Here is a 21788-nt window from a genome sequence, read left to right as displayed (position 1 = left end):
TAGGGGTGGGATAGGGACAGGTACGGGATGGGGTTGGGAATAGGAATAGGAATAGGGATGGGATAGGATAGATTTGGGATTGGGAATAGGGATGGGATAGGGACAGGTACATGATGGGCTTGGGAATAGGGACAGGGAGAGCGATGGAATGGGATTGGGAATAGGGACAGGGATAGGGAACGTGATAGGTACAGGTTGGGATTGGGAAAAGGGCCAGGGATAAGGAACGGGGCGGGGACGGGATGCGATTGGGATAGGGATAGGGAATAGGGACAGGTGCGGGATGGGAGTGGGATAGTGAACGGGACAGGTACGGGATAGGGAATAGGGACAGGGGTTGGGAATGGGATAGGGACTGGGTAGGGAGAGGGATAGGACGTGCCCCGGGTGTCCCTGTGTGTCCCGGGTGTCCCGCGGTCCGGTCACTCCCCCGGGGCGGTGCCGGGGCCCGGGGCGGATCCCGGGCGGATCCCGGCTGTTCTGTCGCTATCGCCGTGGCCGTTCCCGTTGCAGGGCAGGGCCCGTTCTCCGCGGGGTCCCGGTGCCGGTGCGGGGGGATGCGAGCATGGCCATGGCCCAGGCGGGGGCCGCGGCCGCGGCGGCCTCGGCGCTCCTCGTGTTCCTGCTGTACTCCGCCATCCACAGGGTCGAGGAGGGACACCTGGCCGTGTACTACAGGTACAGCCCTCGGGAACCTGCTGCCCCCGCCGGGATCGGTCCTGGCACCGCCGCTCGCTCTCTCCTGCCTTTCCCCCCGGTTTTTCCCCTCCGTGTTGTCTCTGCTCCCCGATGGGTCCCAGGCACCCTGACTCTGTGCGGAACCCTTGGGAGTTCGGGTCTCCCTGAATCCTCAGCTGCTTTCCCTCCCTCTCCTCCCTCCCTTCCCTTTTCACGGTTTGGATTTCCCAGCTTAGAGAACCAAAGCGTCTGTCCCGTGTCTCCTCATACCTGCTGATCTCTCCCTCTTACAGCATTTCTGTCCCAAACTGCCACCCCCAGCCAGAGCACCCGTTTTGCTGGTGCTTTGGAATGTTCTCCCTGCCATTCCCACTCACCACCGTGAGTTTTTCTTATCCCCCATGGGCCGTTTTCCTTTAATCCCAAGCGTGTTTAGCTCGAGAGCCTGAGGCGGGGGGGGTTTCTCGGTGCTTTGGGGTTCGTGGAAATCCAAACTGGCAGCGTCACAGTCCACTGCTGGTTTTTTCCATGGTTACCAGAGAACTATTTAGAGAGGAAAGTCTGTGTTCTTGCAGCTCTGCAATGTTGCAATGCTGGGAGGCTTTAGCAGGAGCTGCCTCCTCCAAGGGTTACTTGCTCCCAGGGCTCCAGGGAATGACTGCCAACTTGCCACAGGCGAACAGCAGGAGCACTCAGCCCTATCGTAGGGGGATTGGTGGCAAATTTTGGGCAGCAATGTAATTCTTCCTCCCACAGCTATGACCTCAGCTGAGTGTCCCCTGCTTGTTGTAGAAGCCAGGCTCGCTCGAGCCTCTCCCTGTTCTCCTCCCTTTCCGCAGGGGCGGCGCGTTGTTAACCAGCCCGAGCGGGCCCGGCTACCACATCATGCTCCCCTTCATCACCACCTTCAAATCCGTGCAGGTTGGTGCCCTCTGCTCTGGGGAGAGCAGGCGTTGGGAGGGTGGGGGTGCCCAGCACGTGTGTGAGTTTCTGGGGACAGGACATGTCCTGCTTTGGGAGGCCGGTCCGTGTTTGTGGCCATCGCTGCTTCCCAGGAGAGCCCCAGGGCTTGTGCTGTGAGAAGTGAGAGCAGGGAAACGGGCACAGCTGCCTGTCTGCCCCACAAAAGGCAGGTGGGAAGAAGCCTTGTCCTCTGCCCATGCACGAGGGAGGCAGGGGATGCACTTGTGGCTCCGTGTTCCCATTGGGAGAGTCTGGGCACAGCAGGACCTTGCTGGAGAGCGGAGCGGTTTGTGAGCTCGGGCTGTCTTTGTGTTTCAGACCACGCTGCAGACTGATGAAGTGAAAAATGTGCCTTGTGGGACAAGGTAAGGATTTCATCTGTGTTTCTCCTGGTGCTGAGCAGATGCTCTCTGTGGTGTCATTTACAGTGCTGGGAAGTAAAGGCACGTGCCCTAAAATGAGGTAGGAGGTACGTGAGGGAGTGCTCTGGCTTTTGCTGCAGCTGCTGCTCAGAGGGTGTTTGCATTCTTAGTGATATTATCTTGATTTTTCTTGGTTTCTCCCCTCAGTCACTCTGACTCCCTATTGCTTGTGCTTTGGTCTGCCCTCAGATATTTCTAGTCTGGAGTTTGGGGCTGATAGAAGTGCTGACCAGAGGGCAAAAGCAAGTGGTGAATGGGAATCCTCCTGATGGGAGAGGGTTCATTTCCAAATGAAATGCCTGCTTCGTAATTAAGCTGATTCATTTCTCAGCACAGAACTGCTGAAGTTTTAACGAGCAGAGCAGTAGCAGGAGGAGAGGGCTGGTTGAGTTGGGTTGCAGATCCTGTTGTGTTGGTTCATCCACAAGTTAAAGTGGTGACTGCATCTCTTTCTTCAGGGTAAAAAGCCCCTGGTGATTCACCTTGTCTTTTAGCTCCAGTGTCCTCAACAAAATTCCTGTTTTAAAAAAAATAAATCCCCGTGACTCGAAAGATGACACTCAGTGACCACATTGAAATTAAAAGTGGAATGGTAACGGCAACATTAACAAAGCAGAGTTAATTTTGATCAGGTTTAACCTGTAATGAAATGAGTTCTTGGAGTTCTCTCCTGGAGCATCAGACATCACAAGGGCTTAAATATTAAAATAAAGGCCTCATGGTTTTAGTTTTACATCTCGTAGATTTTCAGGAGTATCTGTAAATAATGTTCAGTGCTGCAGCTTTCATAGAATCATGGAATGGTTTGGGTTGGAAGAGACTTTAAAGACCATCTCGTTCCAACCCCCTGCCATGAGCAGGGGCACCTTCCACTAGCCCAGGTTGCTCCAGTCCCCATCCAACCTGGCCTTGGACACTTCCAGGGATCCAGGGGCAGCCACAGCTTCTCTGGGCAACCTGTGCCAGGGCCTCACCTCCCTCAGAGGGAACAATTTCTTCCCGATATCCCATTTAACCCTGCCCTCTGGCAGTGGGAAGCCATTCCCCCTTGTCTTATCACTGCAGGCCCTCATCCAAAGTCCCTTTGTGGTGGTGTAAACATTCTTTAGGCCACGAAGAAAATCCCTACCGGCCTCCCCCATTCTGTGCTTCTTTGATTTAGGAGCTGAATATTCAGTTCTGTCAAGTGGGTTTGTGACGTTCCTGCTCCATTTCAGCATTGTGGGCTCCAGTTGTGCAATGCAGGTGGTTGTGAAGGTACAGGCAATAAATGTGCCTTGAAACAGCAAATAGCTGGTGAAAGCAGTTCCTAGTTAATAATTGAATACACTTCAGACCAAAGGTCCCAGTAAGCCCTGTCCATTTTTAAGGTGTTACTGCAAGGAAGCCTTTCAGATTGCTGCAGTTGGAATCCAAAGGCTGCAAGCTGCTCGATGCCAAAGCTTGGAATCCACCATTCCGTAGTAAAACATTAGCCTATAAATGCAAGTGGGTCAAACCTGAAATGTCACTGTCCTGGTTCAAAGCCCGTTACAAGGACAGATTCTAAACAGTCTGAGTCTCTGTAGTTGTATATTAAACCATCAGCTTTTAAAGGCTGGATTTCTCTACCACCGTATTTTAATTCCTGTTGCCTGTGTCCTCATCTGCATCAGGAAGCTTCTGAGTGTCTGTGTGGGTGTCCCATCCCCAGTTTCTGCCTTACCTGTCCTGTTTAGAACTGACCAGCATTAAGTGAACACATAAAATACAGATTTTGAAATCCTTTGGTACCAGAGGACTGTTTCCACCAAACAGTTGTCACCTCAGAGACAAAACCCATTTCATTCCAGCAGGGAGAATGGGCATCTGCCTCTGGTCTGGGATTTCTGCCTTTCCCCAACAGTTGCTCAAGCATTGTTTGCAAAGGCTCAGAAGATCCCAAGGAATGCTGTTGGATGTCACTTCCAGTGATAAATAGTGGTTTTGTTCTAAGTGGTGGGACAGAGTGCAGAAGAGATGGAGAAAATCACGTATCCTCTACCATTATAACTCCCTGTGCAGCCTGACAGGCCTAGGAAAGATTTTAAAATAATGGGAATGGTTCTTAAGAGAGAGAATGAAGGGAAAGGTGCTTTTCAGGCTTGCTGGAGCACGTTTGGGATTTCGTGCAGAGAGAGGGGGACCTGTCTGTGCCAAGCTGGGGTTTGCTGCCCTCTCTTATTGCAAAATGCTCAGGAACTCAGGGCTGTCCTGGGTAAGTTTTTGAGTAAAAGTGGGATGAAGATGACTTTGCTCTCATGTCAGCTGTTAACAGCTGCAGTGGTGATTGATGGATCCTCTTTTTCCCTTGCAGTGGGGGTGTTATGATCTACATTGACCGCATCGAAGTTGTGAACAAGCTGGCCCCATACGCAGGTATTTCCCATCCTGTTTCAACTGCCTTCACTCATCCTGTAGCAGCTCTGTCTTGGTTTGCAGGAATTCCATTATCCGTGGCTGGAAAATTTCCATGTCTGTTCCCATTCCTTGTAACCTTTTTGGCTCCCGGTCCTGTAGCACTTAGTTCCGTGCATGTGCCTGCAGGCTTTTTGCAGAGCCAGGGGTTTACAAGGATGAAGGTAAATTCTAGGGTTGCTTCTCCCCTGTATGTTTAGAAACATGACAAGTGCTCAAGGATCCTCTCTGTTATTGCAGCCCAGGGCACGGTTGGCATAAAATTTGGGAACAATCCTTGGCTTCACTTTACACTGTCACTGTTCCCATGCATGCTGGCCCTAGACAGGCTTTGCTGTTTCATTTTCTTGTGCAGGTGATAAAACAGGGCTGTGAAAACAGGGCTGTGCAGAGTGTCTTGCCATGATTGCTCTGTAATCCCACCAGCATCGGTTGGGGGTCCTCTGAGCTCCCTCCCTCTCGCAGCTGGGCAGGGCAGTCCTGAAAACTCCCAGGGATGGAGGTGCCCCCCACCCTGTCCCAGTGCTCCTTTCCCAGCATTCCTGGTGTTGCAGGAAGCACTGTGTGGGCAGTGGTGACCTCTGGTTCGCTTCCCTTCCCTCCCCAGTGTACGACATCGTGAGGAACTACACCGCAGACTACGACAAGACCTTGATCTTCAACAAAATCCACCACGAGCTGAATCAGTTCTGCAGTGCCCACACCCTGCAGGAGGTGTACATCGAGCTGTTTGGTGAGTGGATGGCAGCTGGATGCTGGATCCCATGGAGGGATGTGGAGTCTCCCCGTTGTGCTCTGGAATGTGTTACAGCCAACCACTGGGAGCAAACAGCCCCTGTGCTGGAGTTGCAGTCTGGAATCCGGCTCCTTTTATATCCAAAGGCCACTTGTCCTGTGACTTTAATGGTTCAGGTTTCTTTGTCTTTCCCCATCTGCACGTGGGAATTTGGTTCCAGTCCTTTCCCACCGATTCTGGGTGCACGAAGCAGCCACTCTGCTCTTGTGTGTGCAGTGATATCCATTGCCTTCGCTGTGATGATGGGTTTGTCTTGTCTGCTTCTCCTTCTAAACCCCTGTTTCTGTTGGTGGATTCACTTTTGTACTTCCACAGCTTCCTTCTGGCTGTTTTTAACAGGTGAGAGCTGGAAGATTGTTTTAAGGAAGGTAGCAGTGTTTCAGGAATTAGCACAGGTCATGTTCTCCTTGGTACCTACCCGTGCCCCAAAGACATGACAATGTTATGTTCTTCTTGAGTGGCTGAGCAGGGGAGAATGGGCTTATGGCAGATAAAAGGTTGTCAGAATTTTAATATTAAGACATTCCAAGTCTGAATGCTGAGGAGGGAGAGACTCCTACCGCAGGCTCTGGGCGCTCTTGCTGAGATCCTTAAAACCATTTACCCTTAGCTCAGATACCACAAATCCATCAATAACTGAACTTTTCTAGGCACTAGCATGTGACTCCTTTTGGGAACATTTCCCAGGGGACACAGGAACAATGTACTTACATCTTTATCTTCCACCACAGACATACTTGCTCTTCAGGGCCAGCTGACTCTGCCACAGAAGCTGTAGGAGAAAAGGTGATAAGCTAAAGGGTCTCTCTCTTGTCCTCCAAACACAGATCAGATAGATGAGAACCTGAAGTTGGCCCTGCAGAAAGACCTCAATGTCATGGCACCAGGTCTCACTATCCAGGTGAGTTCATTCCCTCATAAAGGTTGTTCTTTTTTCCCCCCTCTTTTACTGGATTGAATAGGTTTCTTGCTTCCGTTTTCCACGTGACATGCCTTGAGTTGACGTTTGGCAGCTGAAGGCTGTCCAAATGTTGGTGATGGCTTTTAAACACTGGGTTTATGTGAGGGAAGGAGCTGCAGGACAGAGAAAAGAACCTTACAAGTGACAGACCTGCAGTATTGGCTTTAAATTGCAAAGGACAGGGGAATGGTTTTAGTGATTTTCTGCTTTGTTAGAACATCATGTTCAATTTAACCATGTAACTATCTGCCTGAACTCGCCAGACACCATTTTGAAAGGGTGAGGATCTCTGTTTAGGTGCAGAGGTTGAAAGAATGTACCCTACAGTGGCTGGTGAGGTCAACTTTCTCCATGTGGGGGCTTGGAGAGGTTTTGTTCCTTATAGGAGCATAGAACAATCCCTTCACTGAAGGATGTTCTGGTCTGATGTCCCATAAATCTGCTTTCTTTGCTTGTCCAGAGAAGCAGCAGAGCTGGGATTGTTCGGGCTGGAGAAGGGAGGGCTCCAGGGAGACCTTATTTCTGGCCTTTCAGTATATAAAGAATATGTAAAGTTTTATATAAAACTTATATAAAGTTATAAAAAAGGTGGAGAAAGACTTTTTACCAAGGCCTGTAGTGACAGGATGAGGGGCAATGGTTTTAAACTCAAGAGGAATGTTTTACTCTGAAGGTGGTGAGGCCCTGGCACAGGTTGCCCAGAGAAGCTGTGGCTGCCCCTGGATCCCTGGAAGTGTCCAAGGCCAGGTTGGACAGGGCTTGGAGCCACCTGGGATGGTTGGGAGTGGGTTGGAATGGCTGTCAGGAAATACAGACGTAGGACAGTTCTGTGAGAGTGGCCATGCCCAGCTGTGCTGCAGAGGAGGATTAGGCACCGCTGTCCACAGCACTGCCGCTGCTCTTGCACAGGCATTTCCTCCAGCTTGCATCCAAATGTTCAGTGTAAAACGTGCTCCCTTTTCCTTCTCTCACAGGCTGTGCGTGTTACAAAACCCAAAATTCCAGAGGCCATCCGAAGAAATTTTGAGCTGATGTGAGTAGCTGGACATAAAGTTGTATGGATTAGTTCTGAGGGTCCAGGATAGGCACAGTGCTGTTAGAAAGCCCTTCTTCTGGTGCTCAGAGAGTGAGGGGGGGAGCTCTAGGCAGGCCAGGTGCGCTTGTGGATTCTGTTTCTCTGTTTCCAAACTGAAATCAGGGCTCAAGGGTCTTGATATCCTGCCCTTAAGTTCCCCTCCAGGATCTCTGGGACCCCTTTGGAGCAGGGAGAGATGCTTTTGGATCTCCCTTCACCTCCCTGTCCCCGGCTGAGCCGACCCAGCTCCCAGTAGCCCTGCACTGGGCTCACTCCCCGTCCTGAGGGCCTCAGACTGCACATGCATCCATATGTGGCCTCACCAGCGCCAAATGGGGAGGGAGATGATCCCTTCCTTTGGCCCACTGGCTGTGCTGTGCTCACACAGCTGCAGACAGAACCGGTCCCACGGCTCTGAACAGGGTGCTGCCAGCTGCTTGTAGCCTTTCCTGCCCTCAGATGCAGAGCTGCTCCCCATCTCCCTTTCCCCAGGATAACGTTTCTCCCCTTGCAGGGAGGCTGAGAAGACCAAGCTGCTGATTGCAGCCCAGAGGCAGAAGGTGGTGGAGAAGGAGGCGGAGACAGACCGGAAGAAAGCGATCATTGGTATGTGACCAGGGCAGGCTGAGCTTCCATTCCTGCATTCCCTGCTAACTGAGGGAGGCATGGCCAGGCTGCACCAGGAGTCATTTTGAAAATCTGAGTGCCTTTGCTGCTATATCTCTGTCCCACCTCCCTCCCGTGGCAGCAGAGCAAGTGAGCACCTCTGTCCTACAGCCACTCCGCTGGAGAAACTGGGCTTGGAGCTCAGTGTGCTGGGGGATCACCCTGGTAAACGGGATATCAGCTCCAAAGACATCAGCACTGTGTTTTCTTCCTGTAACTGTAGTGCTTGGAGTACAGGCTGGCACTGCAGGATCCGGGCAGGAAGGGAGGGAGCAGGGAATGGACTCCTGGTGTGGCAGATCCTGCAGTGGGGTGCTGGCTTGGGGTGCTGGTGCTCAAGCCCTGAGAAGCAAATTCCTGAGCCGAGCCCGTTGTGATTGCAGAGGCAGAGAAGGCTGCACAGGTGGCCAAGATTCACTACCAACAGAAGATTATGGAGAAGGAAACAGAGAAGCGGATCTCCGAGATTGAAGGTGACTTGCACTGCTGGGGTTGTTTTCCAGGCTGAGGGGGACGTGGCAGGTTGGGCAGCCTCAGAACTGGGCTCACAGGCTGTCCTGCAGAGCTCATCCAGGGTGCAGTAGTGCAAGGCTGTGCACTGGGAACGCTCCAAGAAGCCACAGGGCAGGTGCAGGGCCATCCAGGCTGTCACAAGCTCTCCTGGGTCAGCTGGTCCCCACGGGATGAGAACTCAGGTGCTCAGTGTGGTGGGACTGTTCGCTTCCTAACGCTTTTTTTCCTGTCCATCCTCTGCTGCTGTGTTAGATGCTGCGTTCCTGGCAAGACAGAAGGCCAAAGCTGATGCTGAGTACTACACTGCTCGGAAGCTGGCTGATGCCAACAAGGTGAGCACTGGGAAGCTGGTCAGGATGGGACTCACTGCCTCTTTCCCTGTACACAGGAGATAAACTTTAGGTGGGCAGCACAGGAAAAATGCTTGATTTCACAGCCTGCATACCAGAGGGTGTCTGCCTGACACGGTATTTAATGGTGCAGCACCCAGAAGGTTGTGTCTTACAGCCCCTGGTTTCTGTTTCTGTAGCTGAAGCTGACCCCCGAGTACCTGGAGCTGATGAAGTACCAGGCGATAGCCGCCAACAGCAAACTGTACTTCGGTGACCGCATCCCCGGCGTGTTCCTGGATTCCTGTGCCTTCCAGCAGGCCAGCCCGAGGACTGCCCAAGAAACCAGCCTTCCCGCACAGGAGGCCCCGGAGACCTCTGGAGAAAGCCACCTCAGAGCCAAGGAGAGCACTGGCTGACGAGGGCAGGAGGAATCCCGGTGTCGCTCAGCAGCAAAGCCCGGCTGTGATCGGGGACGTGGCCCCGGGCTGGTGGGGCGGACGCAGCACATGCCTGGACATCTTGTGTATAGGTGGCAGTTGGGTTGATTTTCTTCTGGCAACAGGTTGCAAGGGCTCTGCCTCTTCCGTTTCTTCCCCTGTTAAACTGGTGCTTCCAAAGGAGGGATAATCCTGTACTAACATACCTATACTGGAATATTAAAAGACAGACGCCGGGAAAAGCCTTCGGGAGTAGGTGCAGTTTATTTAGCAGGCGTTGCTCTGGAGGTAGGAGATGTGGCTTTGAGTGCTGTGTTGCTGCACCCTGCGCATTCCCAGTGCTCCTGGCTGAGGCCGAGCGAAGAGGAGGTTTCCTTCGTCCCGCCAATGAAGCTTCACTTTTGTGGACTCCGGGCACTTCCTGCCATTGCTCGCTCGCTCTCCTCAAGGACTCTGGTGGAGTGAGCTCTCCTTGGCCAGCGTGTTCCTGCTCAGGGCAAGGAATGGTTTGGTGTGGAATAGGTTACTGGAATAGGATCTGCATAGCCATAATATTCCTGTAGACAGCAACACTAGGTAACGACTTGGAGCAAGCGATCTCTGATGGGATTCTGCAACTCCCCTCTCCAAGCAAGAGCCTCGCACTGGCTGCCTGGGACTGACTGTAGGGTGTTTCAGCTGCATGGCTGGGGCTCACCTTGCATCCTAAACCAGATTTCGGGAGCACCTCGGAGCAGCTGGTTGGGAGCACAGCTTGGGAAACCTCTGCCTAGATCCCAACTTGGGAAATCTCTGCTCAGATCCCAGCCTTCCTATAGGTCAGCAGGGAAAAGGGGCTGAATTTCCACTGCTCTGCCGTGCTGGCAAAGTACTGAGGGGAAGAGAAGAGTGAAGGGGACCCTGCAGTGCAGCAGATCAGATGTTTGACACCTCAGCTGCAAAATCCACTGCTCCAAGAAGTGGGACCTGCCTCGTGTGTCCTTCGACAGCCATGGTGAGAGTGTATCCCTGGTCCCCTCATCCCTGGGCAGGTTTGCTGCAGTGCAGGACTTCAGGCTGCTCCCAAGCAGTGCTGGCAGGAAGACCCTCTGGTGGCACTCCAGGCACTCTGCCTGTGGAGATCTTGTGTCCCCGGCACCATCTGCAGCCTCGTGACAGCAACGGGAGGGACGCGTTCAGCTTTTACCGCAGTGAAACATTCAACCCCAAACAAGAGGCTTGAGCTTTACCTGCGCTGATGATGTCCCCAGACGAGCTGTGTGGGCTTCAGGCTTTGCAGTGCTGCGTTCCCACCACACGTGGCTCGGCTTGGAGGGCGGCATTGTCTCGAGGAGGTCTGGTGACACGTGGTGGTGCCTTGTGCTGTCTCAGCTCCTGCCCTGGCTCCCCCTCCTCTGTGTCTGGGGCAGAGCAGGGATGTGTCGGCCCTGCCCCTTCTGCAGGGGGTGGTTTACAACTGTGGGACTTGGCAGCAGCTTCAGGTGGTCTTTCTATCCTCTTATCTGGCTGCAAACTCCCAAGGCACGGTTGGTGCTCTGCTCCACAACAGCAGCTCCTCTCCCAACCCAGCCATGGCAGGAGCCAGGGACTCGGGGCACCGGTGTGGAGAGGAAGTGGCGGTGTAATTTGTAGCTGTGGTGTTTGAAATGCCTCCTGGAAGGTGCTGTTTGACTTGCAGGGTCCCCTTCCTCCCGTGGGAAGGGCTTTGGGGAGGCGGTGGAGTCACATCTCTGAGCTGCTACCTCCTCAGTGGTGAAGCAAGCCCTTGGCACAGGGGCACAGCCTCTCCTCACCCTGGCAGCACCCACTTCACTTGGATTTTGGGAGGAGGGCGGGCTTTACAGAGCAGAAGCACTGCTGGATGGGATGCTGGCAGGGATGTAGGCTTGTCTCCATGTGTTACTGGGGTTGGACACTCTGGGCATCCAGAATGGGTGGGCAGGGTAGGTTCTGCCAGCCTGGAGGTGACAGGGACACGAGGGGAACTGCTGGGAGCGGTAACCAGGCAGCTCACAGCTCTCCTGCAGCGACCAGAGTAAGATGCCCGTGCAGGGAGCAGGAAAACCTTCCAGGCCAGTGCAGGAAAGGCTGCTTCCCTCTGGACCTGAGCCTTGCTGGGCCTCCCTGCACTATCCAGGTGGGTGCATGGCTTTACCCTGAGTGGCTGTCACTGGTTCGGTGTCCCCCCTGCTCTGGTGACATCAGCCTGGTCTGAGGGACCCTGGGGGATGCTCCTCTATTCCCAAGTCCTGCAGCAGCCTGTGTGATGCTCGGTGCCTTCTGCAAAAGCCTCCTCCCTCCCTTCCTCCCTGCTTGCCCAGCCGCTGCTGCAGAAGCCCCAGTAGGAATGCAGGAGGGGATTGCCGTGGCTTTAGCACCCCAGGGTGGGCTGTGCTTCCCTCTGAGCCCCAGCTGTGAGCAGGGACATGGGGCTGTGGGTTAGAACTGGCTTTTTCTCTCCATTGCAAGGGCCTGTGTGCGCCTGTGACTAAAGGGGTGTGCCCCTGGATCAGCATCTCCTTAAGGAAACACGATACATATGGTCAGGTTTACATTCACAGTGTTAAGTTCTTTTGATAAAGCAGAATAAAATTATTTTGTTACCATTTTTCGGGATGGTTTTGTGTGTCCTGGGGCTGGTGTCACTGTAGGCACGTGGAGTGGGGTCCCCCTCTGCCTCTCACCTGTGTCCTCAGCTGCAACCACTGCCACCCTGGGAGTCCCATGAGCAGCCTGTGCTCAAATTAAACCACAGCCAGGATGGTGCTGAGCACGGGGGAGACTCTCTGCAGCATCCTGCAGCCCCTGGGCAGCCTCCTCTGTTTGACTGGCAGAACGTACTGCTGTTTGGCCCCTGTTGCTCTGGCACAGGATTGGGGAGCTCAGCTCCAAGCCTTCTCCCCTTCCCATGACCCCACACAGCTCCCAACCTGCTGCCACCCTGCTGTCCCCTCCTGCCCAGAGACACCCCGTGACACCACTACCTTCAGTCTTTATTGGTATAAAAGCCTTAAACCGAAATTATATCAAAAATGGGAGGCCTGTTTTCACAGCAGGTGGCTTGAAATGGTAAGGGTCATAAATAAATGGCTGCAGTAAAAAGGCTCCCAGGGAATTCCCTTTCAGAACAGTAACTCCAGGGATAACTTGAGAGATAAAAAGCCCCGTGGGGAAACCAAGCCTGGCTTGGACCTGCCAAAGCTTCTGGTGACATCTCCCGGTGCGATGTCCCCGTGCAGGGCAGCGTTCCCACGACACGGTGCCCACAAAGCAGTGCTCCTCCTGCCAGGGATTCCAGGAGCTCCTCACAGGGAAGGGGCAGGAGGAGCAGGACACATTCAGGACGTCAGGAGAGAAGGCAGCGGCTCCCAGGGCGCGGGAGAGCCTGGACCAACGCGGGGCTGGCATCGAAACCGGAGCTGGCGCTGTCCCGCTCCTGGTTTCCTTGGGAAGCCCCGGCTGACGGCTCTCCCTGGGACAGCCACAAGGCTGCGGAGTCCAGTAAGGCACAACAAGGATCTGTAAACACTGGCGCCCGCCGGGGGAGGGTCGGGACGGCAATTCAAGTAAGGGTGGAAGTGAGACGGTGGCTGCCCAGCTGTGCCACCCGCCCAGCTGTGCCACTCCGGGGCCGGCCGTGGTGGCGGACGGAGCATCCTGGGTCACCTCCTGGCTGGGGGCGGTTTCAGGGCCACCTTCGGGGGTGCGCCCCGCTGGAAGGCCGAGGGGGGTGTCGGTGGGAGGGCCGGTCCCTGTGGCCCCTGGCCGTGGCACAGCACCCTGCCCTTCAGCGCCGGGAGAGGTTTGCTGGGCGGCTTCGGCTTCGCCTGCCGGCAGGAGAGACCCGAGTCCCTCACCTGGGCTCCAAGGGGACCCGGAGAGGGACAGGGGGCAGAGGAAGGGCCCCCCGAAGCCACCCCGCGCACGTAGGGCTGGGGGCCGCCTCGGAGGGGTGGTTACCTGCGGGGGCCACCCCGGAGACGCCGGGGGTGTCCCCTGTGGGACGGGGGGCCGCAGGGTCAGCACGGGGCTGGGCGAGCGGGGCCCCAGGGCCCGGGCCGCCCGCGGGGCCACCGTGCTGCTGACCAGGCTGGGCTGGCCGATGTCCTGGCGGGACAGCAGCCGCCGGGGAGGCCGTGCCCGGCCGCCCTCCTGGAACAGCGGGTTGGCGAGGCCCGTGGCAGAGCTCCTGTGGGGCACAGGGACAGCGTGGGTGTGGTACCTGTGCGGCAAGGTACCCCTCGAGCTCAGCCCCGCAGCGGGGTATGGGAGGAGGGAATTACCCTTTCTGGAAGCTCCTGGTTCTGAGGAGCACCACGCCGCAGGCCAGCAGGGTGCCGGCCAGTGCCAGCACGGCCAGCACGGCCGCCAGGACCACGCTGCTGCTCCCTGTGGGGACAGGGCCGTTGGGGTCGGGATCGGGACACCCCCCGGGGACATGCAGCCACTCCCAGCACTGCGGCGGGTGCCAGCCCTCTCCCCAGGCTCCCTCCCGGGGGTGCCATACCTGCGGCTATCCCTGAAATCTCCTGCTCGCAGTAGGGCGCTGCCCAGCCCGGGTCGCAGTGACATTCCCGCCGGTGGTTGCACACCTGGGACGAGGGAGGAGAGCGTCAGGGTGGCGGGCACGCTGGCGGCCCCGAGGCTGAGCCCTGCGGGAGGGCGATCCCGCAGCGTACCCCGTGGTTGTTGCACTTGGCCGAGCAGTTCTTGTCGCCGTAGACCAGGAGGCTCTGGCAGCGCCCGGCGTAGCAGACCTGGGGGCGGGCAAGGGGGGCTCTGAGGCTGCCCCGGGGCAGGCAGGGGGCTCTGAAGCCGCCCGGGTCCCCGTGGTCACCCAGCCCCCGCCGCCCCGGCACTCACCATCTCGTCCCCGCACTTGGCGCCCGTGGGCACCAGCCTGAGCTCGGCGGCCACCTCGCCGTCGGCGATGACGGCCTTGCAGTTGAAGCGGCCGAAGGAGTAGTGGCCGAAGGAGAAGTAGCCGCTGCCAAGGATGGGCTTGGAGTTGTCGCTCAGGCACAGCAGCGTCCCGCACTTCACGTCCCTGCGGGACACGCGGCCCTGAGCACCGGCGGCGCGGGAGCTCGGCCGGGCAGGGACGATCCCCCACCCCACACAAACCCCTCTCCTCACTTGGGGCTGCAGGGCCGCTTCCCGTACTCGGTGAGGCAGTGCAGGTGGAGGTGATGCTCGCTGTTGTGCTTAAAGCAGACATCGGGAGCCACCTGGGCCTCTGCGGGACACACGGAAAGGGTCACACGGAGACGCAGCAAGCTGGAGGCGCTGGCACCGGTGGCCGCACTTTAGGACCAGCAGCAGCGCCCCAGCTCACGCAGGAGGGCACCACAGCCCGAGGGGCTCCAGGCACATCCCCCAGCACGTGGGACGAAGAGGGGGGGCCACTACCTGCACCCCAGAGCGCCCGGCACTGCTCGCCGTGCGAGGGGCAGCCCCCGTTGTAGCAGTATCCGTTGCCATTCTGGCAGGAGATGCCGTTCTCCTGGAACACGTCTTCCGGGCACTCGGCGCTGAGGCCGGTGCAGTGCTCGGGCAGGTCGCAGTCGTTCTTGCTGGCCCGGCAGAGCACACCTGCAGCCTTCACCTGCACGGAAAAAGGGGATGTCAGCGCTGCCTGGGGATGCCCTCACAGCTCCAGAGCCATGCAGGCACCACGGCACAGCAAATCCTGGTCTGGGAAATGTCTCCCAGCATTCCATGGATCCAGACACTCTGACACTTTACTCTGTGCACCTGCCAGCTCCTTTCCCCGACGAGCTGGTCCCCTGTGGGCAGCAGTACCTTGCAGTCCTGGCAGCATTCCCCCTGGGCACACTCAGCTCCCTGTCTCAGCTGGCACGTGGAGGCATTGCAGCAGCGGTCCGAGCACTCCTGCAAGACAGGGGTGGACTGAAAACCTCCCGGGAGCCCCCCAGAAGACACTTCCCTGGAGGACCAGGCTGCCACATCACCAGGTGCCAACAGCACTGTAAGCCACCACGGACTGAAGCACGAGAGGGGCAAAGCCACAGCATCATCCTGGGTGGAAACCATTCCTGCTGCCTCTTTACCCCCATTGCCAACACCAAACCAAAGGACATGAAGGGATTTTTGCAGAGGAGGGGGCCTGGCCTGGGCGTCCATGTACATCTCCAGGAAGGAGAAAACGGGAGGATCTCTGTGCTCCCAGCACAGGCTGTGACCAGGGATTTGTCCCAGAGACATCACCCAACTGTCTCAACCCCACCACCCCCATGATGGGGGTGAGGAACAGCTGAGGGCAGCTCTTGGAAGGACAACATGCCATGATGTCCCCTCCTGGGCCACTTCTTTGGAGGACATGTAGGGAGGGGGAACATCCACCTTTCCTAGGCCAAAATCCCAGCCAGCTACATAAAGGGGGACACACAGCCCAGTTAGCGAACGGAGAGCATTCCCCACCTCTGGCGAGCCGCAGTCGCACTGCTCTCCCCGCTCCACAAACTGGTTCCCGCACACGGGCCCCCCGTACAGCTCGTCCGCGCGGGGGGTGTTCAGCAGGCAGCTGGTCCGGGGGTCCCCGAGGAACTGCCACATGTCCTGCTCGCTGCAGCGGCTGAACAGCTTCGGGTAAACCAGGCTGGGTGGGGGGGACACACACAAAACCAGGCGCTCGTGAGGCCAGATTGGTGCCCACCAGCTCAGGGAGGAGCTGGAGGGACATCGAGAGGCTCAGAGGCACCTGCAGTGGGGCAGAGTGGGGCGGGGTGGAGTGGAATGGAATATGGAATGCCCACCCAGACCTGACCCACCTCGCAGGTTTCACCCCGCTGGGACAGTGCCTGAGGACGCCTCGACACATTTGCTGCCCGGGGATGTTCCCCTTCCTCCTTCACTCACCCGACGCTCCCTGCCATGACGCATCCTCCTTCAGCCTTGGAGACGGGGCAGCGGCAGCCGGGAACATCTTCATCATGGGACATGCCCAGGTTGTGGCCCATCTCGTGAGCCATGGTGGATGCAGCGCCGATGGGATTGGTGCTGTGGTCCTGTGGGACAGGGAGTGCAGCAGGGTGGCTGAAATGCTCTCGTGGTTTCTCCACAACGTCCCCACCGGGGCCCAGTGGGGCTCAGTGCCACGTCCCTCGTGCTGCCGTGCAGCGGGACCCACCTGGCTGACAGCACCTGAGTCCCTGGTGCACATCACCAGCTTCTTGGCCAGCCCCACGGTTTTGCCGTGGAAGTCGATGCCCCTGTGGGATGGAGATGCCATGGCCACGTGCCCCGGGAGGTGGCAGGGCCAGGAGGGTGGCGAGGTTCCCCTGTCCTTACGTGATCAGCTGGGCGTTGTCGTGGGGCTTCCTCCGCAGCAGCTCCGACTCCCGCCAGTGCAGGAAGTTGTCCAGTGTCACCTCGGGGTTGGGGCTGACTGTGATTTTGTCCTTGTGGTTCCACACCTCCAAGCCGATCAAGGCCACTCGCAGGCGGAGAGGCTGGTAGAGCTGGGGTGGGAGACAGCCCGGAGAGAGCTCAGATTTGGGCTGCAGAGGCAGGTCCCACCCCATCCCCCCCCAGGGAAGTGCAGCTGAGCCCGGGAGCCCCCTCACTGCACCATATCAGCTCTGTCCCCCTCAATAAATAACACAAAGGGTGACCGTGTAAATAGGGTTTCCCCCGGGACCTCTGAGCTCGCTCTTGGCTGGTGAAGGCTGGGATGCTTCTCCTGTGGTGCCCAACAACAAGCGAGGCTGAGGCAAGGCAATCAGGAACCGCACCAGGGGGGTCCCCTTGTTAGCACCCACTCCACCATGAGAGTGGCCGTGGGACGTGCTCCCAGGGTTAACAGGACAAAATTCCCCCCTCCCCTTCCCTAATGGACAGGGCTGAGCCTCTCGTTGTGTCCACCCTGCGCACCCCGTTGGCCAAGGGATGTGGTCACCCTGCAGCAGCCCACCCACGGGCCTGAGATCAGCTCCAGCTCCACCACCCTACCCGTGCCAACCTCTCCTCTGCCCCCTCTGTCCACGCTGGCACCGTGGGACACTTGTGGGAGCTGGGAGGGCAGGCCCAGAGCCCCCCCGGGGCTCACCTTGTCCACGTGGTTCACGATTTCCTTCATGCGGTTCTGCACGGTGCGCAAGTCCTTGTGCTTCCTGAACTGTGGGAAGGACACGGAGAGATTTCCAGGCTGGCTTTGAGCCCCTCACTGCAGAGGGTGACAGCAAACCCACAGGTACCAGCTCGCCCCCGCCCCGTTTACCTCCTCGTTATCCGCCACCAGGACCAGCTCCACGTACCGGGGACCTTTGTGTGTCGGACCTGATTTCTGCAAGGGGAGAGGAAGGTGGGGCTCAGCTCGCAGCTTGCCCAGCCAGGCAGTTGACCCTGCCATGGGATGTGTTGGATTTTGGGGTATCTTCCAAGGCCAGGAGGTCTCCTCACTCGGCTCTCTGATGGTGCTTCCAGCTTATACGCCGGAAAACGCGAGCCCGCTACTGGGATAAGCCACAAGATCGGCTCTGCAGGCATCATGGAGCTCATGGGGTAGGAGGGCGCTCCTGTTGATGGTACAGGATCCGAGGATCCACGAGGAGCCGCCTGTGTTTGAGTACCCAACCCGACAACAGATGGGAGAGGGGCATCTCCAAAGGCGGGGACCCCCCCCACCCCACCCCCGTGGACTTCTCAGGAGCCAGGCTCCTGCAAACTCAGCTACAGGAAGAAGGAGCACAGTGCAATCCCTCACCCAGCGGTAGAGCTTCATGGCTGCAGGGATTTTGGGCTCGCGGTCGTACTCCAGGGTGTCCCCGGACTCGCGGCAGGTGCGGCGTTTCCCCCGCAGGTGAGCTGCGCGGTACAGAGCGTGCCGGCCCGACACGGCCCCTTCCAGCGGCTCCAGCAGGAACGTGGTCTCGTTCACACGGAAGAATCCGCTGGGGAGAGAGAGAGGGCGGGCATCAGGCTGGGGAGATATCCAGCAGGACACAGACAGACCGGTACATGCACCCCTGAAAGTGCCCCATCCCTGGAAGTGTCCAAGGCTGGGTTGGATGCGGATTGGAGCAACCTGTGCTAGTGGGAGGTGTCCCCGCCCACGGCAGGGGGGCGTAGAATGAAATGAGCTTTAATGTCCCTTCCAACCCAGAGCGTTCTGGGAGTCTATGATTCCATGAAAATACACCTGCCAAACTGGCTGCTGGGCTGGGAGGGGGCAAACTGTGGCACGGCACCCACAGCTGGTAGCATGGAGGGTATCCAATATTTTGGGCAGCAGGAATGTCCCGGGGTTCAGGGACTGGACGATTCCGGCTGGATCAGGGACCAGCTGGACCTTGCTGTCCAGGGAGGGCACTCCTGCCCGGAGCTCCTGTGGTGCTCGGGTCTCCGGTCTCACCCCGCTGCCGTGAGTCAGCCCCACGGACAGCCGTGTGCCCTTCCTGCTGGGCACCAAGCCAGGGTCAGCACCTCCAGCAGGAAAAGGGATGTCATCTTCTCTTCCGCCAGGGAAAGCTGAGCTCTCCCTCCATCAGCCCAGCTCTGGCTGTGCTCACCGTGGCCGGGTGTGCCAAGGCCAGGCTGGGAGCTGGGCCGTGCCCCGGGTGGGGCGGGATTCCTACCTGAGCCCACGGCAGGTGCTGACACTCGCTGCCGAGCCGGCGTGGCCCCGCACGTGGCCCTGGTAGAAGCAATGATCCTGCCACGGGGAGAGAGCAGAGGTGTAGGGGGTCTGCACCAGCTGTCGGCATGAGGGGGACCCCCCCAGGGGCGGGAAAGCTGCTTTCCCCCGCAGCCAGCCCCTACCTGAGTGTCGGGCTGCTCCGTGATCTCCGTGCCGTCGGCAGAGTAGTGTGTCTCGGTGTAGTGCTGCGCCAGCAGCGCCCTGGGAGAATGGATGCTCGTGGCAAGGGTGGGATTCAAGCCTCCCCTCCCAGCCTCCCTGCAGTGCCCACCTGCACCCACCTGTTCTTCTCCAGCCACAGGAGGTATTCCCTGCCTTCGGCACGGACGCTGTAGAGGACACGGTCCGGGTACGAGCTCTGCATGGGGGACAGGAGCCACCAGGGACCCCCCGTCAGCAGGAGCAAGGGCTCCACAGGAGCGGCCCCTCGGCCCCTGCCCTGCTCGGAAAGGGGACGGGGTCTGCATGTGCCCCTCTGGGGGAGGCTGTGTGATCAGGGTGGGGGAGCTGCTCCCCCCGGAGTCATCCAGCAAAGACACAGGAAATCAGAAGAGAAGGAAGAAAGCATGCTGGCAATAACGCAAATCCCCGGCACATCCTGAGAGAAAGAACAGGTCACCCGCAAAGAGACGGAGTCAGCAAAGCCTGGTTTCCCGTGTCTGACACATGGCTGCAGATGGCCGTGCCAGGGGCTGAGGTTTCCTACTCATCAGTCACAGAGCTCCTTTTTTGGGGGCTGAGTTCAGCACTTACTCACCAGCTGAACCACAAAGATCCCTCTGGATCTTATCAGCAGTGACTTCCTCCTCCCTGACTAATCTGACACGCCACCCTTAGAGAACAACCTTCCCCTGGTCCTCCTCAGCCTCTGGGAGCAGATTTTAGGATCACCACAGCCCAGATCCCCTGGTGCCACTGGAAGGGACCTCAAGGCATCTCAAGCCCAACCTCCTGTCAGTTATGGCTGGGACAGGGTGGCCGTGGCTCTGCCAGCTGGGCCCCCAAACCCTCAGGGTGGAGATGTTCCTACAGAAAAAGTGTTTCCCTCTGGGATACCTTGTGATCTCCACATGCAGGGGCTGGGACACAGACCTCCAGAGATCCTGTCCCAGCGGGACCGCTGGGAGAGACCTGACAGTCCCTTTCATCGTGCCCCACATCAGGCTTGGCACCAGGGACCTCCTCAGCCACTTCGAGACCCCTCCTGAGGGCACATCCACCTCTCCTGAGGGCACATCCACTTCTCCTGAGGGCACATCCACCTCTCCTGAGGGCACATCCACTTCTCCTGAGGGCACATCCACCTCTCCTGAGGGCACATCCACCTCTCCTGAGGGCACATCCTCAGCTCTTACAGGATCCAGGTGTGGAGGGCTGAGCCAAAGGCAAAGCAAGCCTTTCCCTTGGGGCCAGCATTCCTCAGGGATGAGGTGTGCTGCCTCTCCCCGGGAAGGATGACAGCACATGGCTCAGCACTCCCAGGGGGATGATCGGCACCCTGCAAGGAGCTGGAGCTGACTCAGCGCCAGCGGGGCCAGGTGAGAGGGTTTGCCTGTCACTCAGCTGCCCTGGATTCTACCTGGTTTGCATTCCCAAGCCCGCTGGTGTGCCAGCACGCTCCCAGCTCCCTGGAAAATTCTTCTCTCATGAACAGCGTCTCCCACCAGACGTGGCCGTCCTGTCCCGTGCCGCCAACAAAGAGATCCTTTGTTATTGTTGGCAAAGCCAGGGCCAGAAGAGGTCTTAAGAAATGGCAGGAAAGCACTTGGAAGGGGGCGGTGGGTCAGGGCCTGTCTCTTGGAGGCAACCGCAGGGCAAGTTTAAAATAAATAGTCCGGATAAAGCTTCTCTGAATCACCCCCCTCCTCATTAGCATGGGCTGTGCAAGGGTTCCAGATGGGAAGGCTCTGGGAGCTGCCCTGCAAGCCCCACGGTCATGCTGAGCCAGCACAGCAGAGCCATAGCCACAGTGCACGGACAGGAGGGATTTCTTCCAGCTGGGCTCAGTAAGAGACCTGGGGACGTTGCAGAGGATGGGGACGGGATGTCCCGTCCCATCCCAGCACAGGGTGTTTCTTCCCTGGGTGGGAAGAGGCAATGGGCCTTGCAGTAGGGACAGGGATCACGTTTTTAGGTCCCTTTCCATGAAGAATCCAGGTCTGCCACATGTGCTCCTGCTAAAAAGCCTGTGGGAAGGCTGCTATCCAGGAGATCCTGCCCTGCAGGACTCAGGTCTCCACCCTGTCTGCAGGGATGAACATTTGGATTTAACCAAAGCCAGAGGGGAGCCGGTGTGCTTCAACCCTCACCTGGGCAGGTGCTCTGATGGACCGATCCCACGTGTCCCAGCCGCTCCGAACCAGGAATCAGCTCCTGGCCCATGCCTGTCCCAGCCAGAGACAGCTACAGGGCATGAAGAACACATGCCTCCATGTCAAAGAGCGGTCAAGCCACGCTGGGAACCTCTTCTCCATCCAGGTTACCAGGAGAGCAAACCCAACCTCTCCCCAGGAGGAGGAAACGACTTGAAAGGCACGAGACCTCATCCCCTCACCATGACAGGTTTGGGAGCTCCAAGGACCACCCGACCTGAGCCCAAACGCAGGTGCCACCCAGCAGACAGCCCCTCGTGGTGGTCCCAAAACACACAGCTCAAGGCAGATATCTTCCCCAGAGGGATCCCGGGAAGGGTGAGCTCCCCTTTCCGGGGGGGATCGGTGCAGAGCCGCCCGGCGTGCCCGGCACAGATGGCGTCTCTAAATAGCCTGGGGAATGTTTATCTCGTGGACAAGTTTAGGTTTCTAGAGCAGGGAAAACAGATGCTTTCGGGGAGTGATTTTGAAGCTAGTTT

At 57.7% G+C, this 21788-nt stretch overlaps 2 protein-coding genes across 2 annotated transcripts; one reads left to right on the top strand and one right to left on the bottom strand.

Moving 5' to 3' along the window:
- Window positions 1-533: 533 nt before the first annotated feature.
- On the top strand, window positions 534-11887 carry LOC114067569 (erlin-1-like). The gene is given in 12 exon segments (XM_027903114.1): window positions 534-678; window positions 1518-1599; window positions 1960-2006; window positions 4399-4460; window positions 5107-5232; window positions 6123-6196; window positions 7231-7289; window positions 7846-7937; window positions 8381-8470; window positions 8763-8842; window positions 9040-9183; window positions 9185-11887. Coding segments are annotated over 12 exon segments (1254 nt in total). The 5' UTR covers window positions 534-565; the 3' UTR covers window positions 9470-11887.
- A 1054-nt stretch (window positions 11888-12941) lies between these two features.
- Window positions 12942-20593, bottom strand: ADAM8 (ADAM metallopeptidase domain 8). Its single transcript, XM_027903110.1, has 20 exons — window positions 20517-20593; window positions 19219-19295; window positions 19060-19138; window positions 18876-18952; window positions 18005-18191; window positions 17519-17584; window positions 17348-17416; window positions 16591-16760; window positions 16430-16511; window positions 16159-16307; window positions 15721-15898; window positions 15082-15171; window positions 14689-14884; window positions 14416-14515; window positions 14143-14326; window positions 13959-14036; window positions 13787-13871; window positions 13563-13668; window positions 13240-13468; window positions 12942-13106 (listed from the first exon to the last, which is right to left on the bottom strand). Exons 1-20 carry the CDS (start codon window positions 20583-20585, stop codon window positions 12942-12944), a joined length of 2436 nt encoding a protein of 811 aa, XP_027758911.1. The 5' UTR covers window positions 20586-20593.
- Window positions 20594-21788: the final 1195 nt, after the last annotated feature.

Source organism: Empidonax traillii, unplaced genomic scaffold (assembly GCF_003031625.1).
Source record: "Empidonax traillii isolate 1590-97213 ecotype Southwest subspecies unplaced genomic scaffold, ASM303162v1 scaffold936:size233247, whole genome shotgun sequence".
Lineage (NCBI taxonomy): Eukaryota > Metazoa > Chordata > Aves > Passeriformes > Tyrannidae > Empidonax > Empidonax traillii.
The sequence above is the reverse complement of the archived record's forward strand: the minus strand, read 5'-3'. Positions and strand labels throughout refer to the sequence as shown.

What these genes read in the sequence shown, in the direction of transcription:
- ADAM8 (XM_027903110.1), bottom strand. Translation starts at nt 20,585, where the DNA reads ATGAGAGAAGAATTTTCCAGGGAGCTGGGAGCGTGCTGGCACACCAGC. An exon ending in GCGACTGCGGCTCGCCAGAG is followed by an intron (nt 15,172 to 15,720) that starts GTGGGGAATGCT and finishes CCTGTCTTGCAG; the next exon opens with GAGTGCTCGGACCGCTGCTG. An exon ending in CCAAGTGCGGGGACGAGATG is followed by an intron (nt 14,037 to 14,142) that starts GTGAGTGCCGGG and finishes GCCCGCCCCCAG; the next exon opens with GTCTGCTACGCCGGGCGCTG.